The following is an 8,490-nucleotide window of genomic DNA, read 5'->3' on the forward strand; positions in this document are numbered from 1 at the left end:
GGCGCGCCGCCCCGGGGCAACCCTCTCCCCGCCGCTCTGCCCCCTCCTCATCCTCAATACCCCTCTCCGCCGCCACCGAAGGTGTGGCCGGGCAAAGCCCGCGCGGTACGGCGGTGACGGGGGTCCCGGGAAGGTGCAATCTTGGGGTTGGAGGGCGGCGCCCGCTTCCGCTCCGATGGCGATGGCGGATTGCGGCAGCGTCAGCGGATGGGCAGCAGCGGCGCGGTGCTGGGCCTAATCTGGTCACGTCGTGGCCTGGAGGGCCAGTGTGCCTATCGACCTACGTTGGTGGATATCGATGTGCTTCCCTTTCCACATGGGATGGTCAGCGGCCTTGGGGCCCAACCTGAATAATGGTGGTGGTCCTAGGGTTTCTCTTGTGCGAAGATGAAGACCTTCCTGAGGCATATCCTTCTTGATTTGGCCAGTGTGTTGAGTTCCGGAAGGCTCCGACGGGGAATATAATAGTGCACCTTTTGCCTGGAGTTTGCTCGATCGGGTGGTATTCGGTCGTGCGCACCCATGCTTTTATTTCAACCATTTGGTTCTGGAGGGAGCGACACGAAGCTCTGTTTTTTCTTGCCATCAAGTGACTTTTCGGTCCAAGGTGAAGTCAAAGGCGGAGAATATCATGAAGACCGGATTAGAGGACTAGCAATGGAAGTTCAAGTCTCTGCGCTGTTGAGGGACTTGATTGGAATTCCAGACTTCGCAACAACAATATGAATATGGGGACGACAACACAGGTGAAATTCAGAATCTGACCTCTCAAGGTGAAAATCCAAGCTCTGGCCTTAATTGGTTGTGTCTAGCAATGTCCTTGTTGGGGCATTGTTTTGAGAGCGTGAACTGTATTTATAGTGAAAATCTAAGATCTTTGATCGGGCGACGATGGTGTTTGTGCACTGTTCCTTTCTTAGAGGCGTCGCTTTTGGAGAGTCTGAAGTTCAGGTGTTGCCTTGGTGGTGGATGTACTGTTGTTGTTAGGGCTGAAATAATGTAGCGGGATTTTTAGTTTTAGTTTTTTTTCCCTTTTTTGGTTGTGTGCATCCGTACTACCATTAAGGTATTGCGTTATTGCAGAGGTTGGATGTATTTGGTATCTTCTTGATATTAATATATTTCTTTTATTGAAAAATAATGTGTGGTAAAACCACTTCAAGAAGATTTTCCAAAACCTTCCAGATCAGCTTGCATTGAACTTTAGAGAGGCTTACTGGTCGGACCTGTGTGATACTCTTAGGGTTTGTGATTTTTGGAATTGAAACGATTGTGGTTTCATTCTAGCCCACCGGCATACTACCACCATTCTGCACCGCGAGGACTTCCTCCTGGACTTTCGGGCCAACCATGTGCCAAAACTTTTTATAAAATACCGCTGGCATAACATCAGGACCTGCTGCTTTGAGATCTCCAATAGAGGCCAACGCCTCCTCTTTGATCTCTGTCCCCGTGAACTCCTTGAGAGCATCTCCTTCTGATGCGGTTCGTTCGGATCGCACAACTGAAGATAGTCTGCTCCCTTTGTACGCAAACCCAGCCAACACGGCCGCGTGGGGAAACAACATGCAGCACTATCAACATGACACAAGAAATAGAATTACACAAACAATAACCTTGCGTAATTGAGCATTTTGATTAGCTGCTTTGACTCCAAGTTGCAACCACAAAAGATTTCAACAAAAGTTCTAATCACAGACACAAGAAAAGACCAAGGTGAATACAAAGTTACACGACCATGTATATCACAATCTTTTTTCACTACGTACAATGAAGCAGAGCAAATAAGAACTTGGTTAGCAAACTAGGTGCTCAGGAGTCAGAGGTCGCCTCTTCTCAAAACTTTAAAGCGTCAACTCTGTTCCACAAAAGACTTTGCATTTAGTCCTGGAGAAAATGGCAAAAATAAGATACATGTGATCTTTCTCTTTGCACACATAGGAATCATAAAATTAAAACTAAATGACAGGAGCAGCTCTATTTCGATGGGATCAGATTTTCAGGTTAATTTGATTTATTTTTTTGTAAGAAAGAAGTTAGGTGAGTCTATACCTATGATGATCCTCATTGAATTGTGGTGTTACATGTAGTAGTACATTGTTGGCACAGGTTCGACTATTCATAAACGAAAAAACATAACTCACCTTTGAGTATTCTAGAACTTATTGTTGGGGGTCATGTTTGTGAGTGGAGACGAAACAATCGTGTCAACAAAAACACAGTTACTGATTGTATTATATGAACTTGTCCTGATAATTTATAGCATTGCTTAAGAAAACTATACACTAGCTCCTTGATATGGAGCTATTCTAGGTTCAAAAATTAGATAAGGATATGCAAATGACGTGTAAGTATTTGTAAATTCAAAACATTGATGCTTACATTTTGATAAAAAAAATATATAGGGAATAGAAAAAAAACATATACCTCATCGTTATCGTCATCGTCATCTCCCTTCTTTAGGCGAGTAGTTCCACCCTCTTTGCATATAGGTATCTTCATGTGTCCAAAGGGAGTGTTCACATCAATATTCCCCTTTATGGTGTAACCAGTGCCCTTTCCCCTTATCATATCCCACATAGCAGACCCAAAATCCTTAGGCCTGAAGCTGATTGGCAAGTTCATGGTGGTTACTTCCTGCTTCTTGATGTTCGCAGACTCTTTCATCTCAGCAGAGGCAATGCTCACATTGGAGAGCCACACCTCGTAATCCATGGAATTCAGCCCCAAGTCGAAGTCATTCTTGTTATCCAGATTCAGATGTAGAGTAGCGGTCGCCTCCTCGAAGGAAAACTGCTCAAACTTGATTTTGCTGATATCAACGTCTGGTCTGTAAGGCACCGGGATCTCACCAGTTTTCTCGAGAGGTATTGAGATCCTACCGATGACTGGGACGTCCACGTGGAGAACAACTTTGACAGTGTATGGGATGATGCTCCCAGACTTGATGTCCCCGTATGTGCTCTTGATGTCGTCGTAGATGAGCAGCACAGGGATCTTTACAGTCTCTGAACCATGGGCATGGATGGTTCCGGCGTCCGGAATTGTTCCGGAGACAAGCTTCCTCCCTTCGCTTTCAATCACGTACTCGATGTCGACAAGAGGGATGGGTACAGGGTTTGGGTTCTCAATCAGGACATCAGCAATTAACTCTACCTGCTCAAGACTTATCTGTGGTATGTGGATTCCAGTAACGTCCGCGGTAGGCTTTCCAAAGCCAACTGCTTCTTCAATCTTTTCACCAATGTCTTGGATGAAATCCTTTACCTTGTCAAAGAATCCTCCATTTTCTCCGTCATGGTCTGCGTCCGCTTTTTTTTCTGTCCCTTTTGGGCTATCCGAGGATGACATGCTACAGTACAGATTATAAGTTGGTTTATCAGTTGGTTTCCAGCATAAGTAAAATTTGGAGAACATGAAGGATGATCACATGATAATGCATTGAGAGGGAAAAATATATATGAAAAGAACTTCAGGGTTAAATAACTTAATATCGATGGACCCGATACTTTGCGATACACAAAATTAGCTATGGCACTTGGCAGAACAATGAAAACCATTGCGATGGTACATCACTCCACTATGTTTCTTTAGCTGCTTGCCCTGGTTGCTCGGTTTAAAATATATAAAAAAAACAATGCATCACCCATACACATTGACATTCACAGCAAGAAAATCCACCGCCCAGATCGTATTCGATTACCATGTGAAGGAACGCTGGAAGGGTACAAATGCAACAAAGAATGGAAGGAAATAAAACCACGATTACATCTAGAACATCTAGAACAAACAGTGGCACGTATGTTACCTGGAGGTGGAGATAGGAACGCGAGCGAAGCGTCGATGGCGAGGCGAAAAGGTGGAGAAAGTGAATGGAGAGCGGGAGCAGGTGGTGGAGGTGAGGAAGAGGAAGAGGCGTCGACGGTGGGAAAGGAATGAGGGCACGGAGTTTGCGGAAGAATTAACTGATGGCTTCGTTTCTCTCGCACTCGCGCGCATGCAGGAGATGATCGATGGATTAACACCAGTTTTTTTCTTCTTTTAACACCAGCTTCTCGCGTTAGCCACTTGGTGAGTGGTGAGCATGACGACCGAGGATCGCGTGCACCAAGTACACGCCTTCCTTCGTGCCCCGCGCCGGTATGAGCGCGATTAACAAAGGGGAGTTCTTTAGTACTCCCTTCATTTCTTCCATTTCAATGAATAAGCCGCCTTCGTATATCATACTTTTTTACCAAAAATTACTCTAAATATATAAAGATTGTTGATACAAAATTAGCACCATTAGAAAGTATTTTTCACTACGAATCCAACGATACAAATTATGTACAATATAATCAAGATTTTGTTGCTCAATTTTTAGGTCAAAGTATGTCTTAAAATACGTGTACGCCCTATTCTTTTAAACGGAGGTATCAAGAAATTTTTCATGGACTTGGTGTGAATATCACCGAGTTCACATTTTGTATACAAAATATTTTTATATGCTGAAATAAATATATCTCAACATAGGACATGGGTGAACTCCTAGTAGGGCAAGGTAGGACAACCGTCCTACCTTGATTTTTTGGTGACTACATTTAAATGCGCGTGTTTTTCCTGAAAAATTTGACTAATCGTACGCATCGAAAGTAGATTCCGTATGAGAAAATTGTGCTTGTTTCAGTGAAAACTACGCAAAATCAATTACAATCCATAAACATAGACTATTTATCTCCAAACATAGACTCATATTTTCAGTTCAATGTGAATAACATTGCTATTGCTACGGAGATTTATTATTGATTGGACCTTAGTATATATATAAGTTAATATCGAGTTATTCATTATTCATACTCGTGGAATTGGAGACTTTAGAGATTTCTAGATATTTAGAAGGCATGTCATACTTTCTCCGACCGCATTATCCCTCTATTAAGATGACATTTGTTTTACCAATGGCGTCATCAACAATTGAAAGGAATTTCCCGCAACAAAGATAATCAAAACCGAGTTATGCATCGAATGAGAGATAATCAAACACATTGGTATGTTTTTTCGTGATCAGCGGGCAGCGGTGTCTGACATTGTTTTACCATAATAAAATGAAGAGATATGCACCGTTTGATTAGATTTTGATGGTCTGGATGCATTGGATCTGTCCATGGATTTTTTTTATATTGGTATAGATCGGTATAGGTTAGTAATGACGTTTATCTTCGGTGAGTTGCATATTTCATTTTCGTATTGCACTTTTGCCAGCTTTTACAATCCTTGTGGATATAATCACTCAATTATGACATTTATATGATTTATATGTGCTAATATATGTCGACCTGTAGTGTTGCCTGTGTCAAAGATAAACATTGTTAGTACCTCCATTCTAAAGTTTAAGGCTTATATTTTTTTAAAAGTCAAACCAAGTAAAGTTTGATCAAACTTTTAGAAGAATCTATCAACAGATATAATATTTTGTAGATACCATACGAAAATATATTTTATTATCTATTTAATGATATTAATTTTGTATTTTGCATGTTAATGATTTTTGGTAAAAACTTAGTTGAACTTGACATAGTTTAACTTTCTAAAAATAATATAAGCTTTAAGCTTTGGTATGAAGGTAGTATATACTAACACTCAGACAATTTTCACATATAGGTGGTGGAAGCAAATCAACATTTTAGACCGGTTGTGTTACCGAGTGTCAAGGTTGATCCTCTTGAGCTGCATGATTCTAGACCAACCAGGTGATTAATCAGATGGTTAAGAACTTAAGATTGAACTAAAATTCTGAATACTACCTTTTTTATGACAATTATTCCTGTTTGGAAAGCTTGTATGTTCTATGGGGCTTTTTTTTCAGGACCATGCCCCGGTGCCCTCCCTGTCTGAACGGAAAACTTACCCAAAATAGAAAGCAGGACCAACTTTGATAGCGACATCTCACCAAAATAGAAAGGTAGACCAGGTTTGATAGCGACAGGTACCGAAAAGGTACATGACCATTTCTCGCTGAAGCGAGAGACCCGGGGCAGAAAAACCGGCAAAAAATACAGACTATGTGGTCCAAAGTTCCAGCCTGTCAGAGAGGTTATCCAAAGTTTAAAGTTGTACTACTACAAGCCAATACAAATGAGAACGATTCTTAATTACATGCCATTAAGCAAATAGAAAAGAAGAGGCAGGCTATACAAAGATCCATCCAATGTGTTGTGCAAAACCCGACCAAGCTAAACTTTACTCATGCTGTGTATATCTTCGACACCTAATTAAGCTCAGGATTAACTATACCCAAGGTCTGTCATAGTTGTATCACCAGAACTTCCAAAAATAACCTGATATAACAAACTGTTGCACATGTATAGAAGTGCCTGCATGTAACAAATCTTGGGGCTAATCAAAATCGAAGTGCAGATCCCTGTCTTATATGATGACCACATTTCCTTGCATGAACTGCACAAAAAAAACCAAGATGCATATAAGTAAAAAGTACACCCACGAATGTATATGTGAGTTAAAAATATACATCCAATTCTGTCTAAATTATCCCTAAAAGCATGACCTGGAACTCTGGGAAAATAAATCAAATATTCGGAGATATTGCAATTTGGGTATAGGAGGGCAAAACAACATACCATAACTAGTAATTCTAACATATTAGGTGCAAAAAATACATCATGGAAGGGGGGGGGGGGGGGGGGGAATCAGTCAACTTTTGCACCAACAAAATGGTAATTTAAGTATATGGGAGAAAATACATCCTACAAACAAAGTACCGTGTGTATAGGATGTATTACATGTAGAGGAATTACATTCAGAGCAAGTAGTACATGGTTAATCAGACGTAATATTTGGCTACAGGGGTATATCATGTATTTGTTCATAGAAATTTCATCCTAAACATGTACTGCATGATCAATTATATGTAACAAATAACTAATAAGTACATCCCCAATTATTTCGACTCAATAGGAAAATCATATACACGGATCTGGCAAACACGGACCTGGCAAGATCTTAGATGTAGAAAAGGGGAAAAAATACATCCAATATTTAGAGGAACCTACTATTTGATACATCCAAAATCCTCGAGGAACCTACTAATCAAGATCCGCGATGTATAAAAAAGAAAAAAAAATACATCCAATATCTAGAGGAACCTACTATTTGATGCACCCAAAATCCTCGTGAAACCTACTAATCAAGATCCGTGATGTATAAAAAAGAAGAAAAATGCATCAACCGCTCCAAAAACTCTACCAGAACTGGGGGACTACTATTGCTACATCTGGGAACGGAACCATGTAAATCTGTACCTGCTGTTTAATTTGGCGACGACTGAGCAGAGGGTCGGCAGCCCCGGCAGCAGGTACATGCCCGTGCCCTCAGCGACGGCGCCTATGGGGATCTATGACCGACGCAACCACCCGCTCGCCGACACCGGCGCTAGAGGCGCCGTCTGGGGCGACCCGTTCAATTACATGGCCTCCGGGTCAGGGGCGGCGCCCGGCTTCAACGGCCAGCAGAACGCGGCCTAGAACTGGCCGAGACCAAGTTCGATCCGGCTCTGCTGCATCCGATGGCAGCGCACAACGTCGACGCCCTCGCGCTGCAGGAAGCCCAGCTGCCACCGGCGCCCGACAGCTCCGCCGGCGCGTAAGAGGAGGCGCTCGGGGCTTCCGCGGAAGCGGAGTTGGGCGTCCTCCCGCGGCGCGCCATGGAGAATGGGCACCGCAGCTAGTGGTCGAGGTGGGCGTCCTCCCCGCCGGAGGGGGAATGAGAGGCGAGGCGAGCCGGGGGGAGGCGACGAGGCGAGCCGAGGGAGGCAGCGGTGCTGGTTGCAGGGCATGGCTGCGGTAGTTGCCGGTGACCACAACTCTCCGGCGACCTCAACTCTCCGATCTAGATGTGTGAGAGAGAGAGCAATTAATGTCCTCTGTGGCTGATGAGAAAAATCAACGAAGGTGCTGGGTACCGCGGTTATGTCTTGATGTGAGCGCAGTTACTTAGATGCTAAAAGGATCGCTCGATTTGGATCCCGTAAGACCGGACAGTGCCCCAGCACCTAATAGAAATTGGGTTTTTTTCAAGGATACACCCTGGAGGGTGCATCAAATTTCATAGGAGAAGAGGCCAAGACGGCCGAACAACGCCAACGAAGGCAACCCGATACAAACACGACGCCGCACGGATTACAACACAACCCACACCAGCCGAACGACAAACTCGCCTTGCACCGTCCAGAGGAGACGATACACTAAGCTATTGGGCCGCGTCACGACCGAAGAAAGGAACTCCGGGAAGCCAACTCCAACTTCAAGATGGCACAAGCCAACACACCGCCCACCCAAAAGTGCCCAGGAACGGCGAGTGAACGGCGGGGTTGAACCAAATCGAAGGAGACATCGACCACGAAGAAGTGCCGCCGACGGTGTACATAGCGCCCCGGAAGCCCAAGCTCTGAGCGGCGGCCACCACCGACTCCAAATGGCGCACCGAGGACTCCCG

At 43.8% G+C, this 8,490-nt stretch overlaps 1 protein-coding gene and 1 long non-coding RNA gene across 3 annotated transcripts; both read right to left on the reverse strand.

Annotated features, from left to right (window-relative positions):
- Positions 1-1,617: 1,617 nt before the first annotated feature.
- Positions 1,618-4,038, reverse strand: LOC127348895 (uncharacterized). 2 transcript variants are annotated; one of them, XM_051374758.1, is made up of 3 exons: positions 3,809-4,038; positions 2,428-3,352; positions 1,618-1,858 (listed from the first exon to the last, which is right to left on the reverse strand). In XM_051374758.1, exons 1-3 carry the CDS (start codon positions 3,997-3,999, stop codon positions 1,853-1,855), a joined length of 1,122 nt encoding a protein of 373 aa, XP_051230718.1. In that variant the 5' UTR covers positions 4,000-4,038; the 3' UTR covers positions 1,618-1,852. The 2 variants fall into 2 exon arrangements, with proteins under 2 accessions (XP_051230718.1, XP_051230717.1); XM_051374757.1 differs by having other exon boundaries at positions 1,618-1,887.
- A 2,035-nt stretch (positions 4,039-6,073) lies between these two features.
- On the reverse strand, positions 6,074-8,028 carry LOC127295218 (uncharacterized). The gene is made up of 2 exons (XR_007847616.1): positions 7,299-8,028; positions 6,074-6,435 (listed from the first exon to the last, which is right to left on the reverse strand). It is a non-coding gene; the product is annotated as an uncharacterized lncRNA (long non-coding RNA).
- Between the last annotated feature and the right edge of the window lie 462 nt (positions 8,029-8,490).

This window comes from Lolium perenne, chromosome 4 (assembly GCF_019359855.2).
Source record: "Lolium perenne isolate Kyuss_39 chromosome 4, Kyuss_2.0, whole genome shotgun sequence".
Classification (NCBI taxonomy): domain Eukaryota; kingdom Viridiplantae; phylum Streptophyta; class Magnoliopsida; order Poales; family Poaceae; genus Lolium; species Lolium perenne.

Coding starts and splice junctions, on each gene's coding strand:
- LOC127348895 (XM_051374758.1), bottom strand. CDS start 3,999: ATGCGCGCGAGTGCGAGAGAAACGAAGCCATCAGTTAATTCTTCCGCA. Junction 3,353..3,808: donor GTTCCTATCTCCACCTCCAG/GTAACATACGTG, acceptor TCTGTACTGTAG/CATGTCATCCTCGGATAGCC.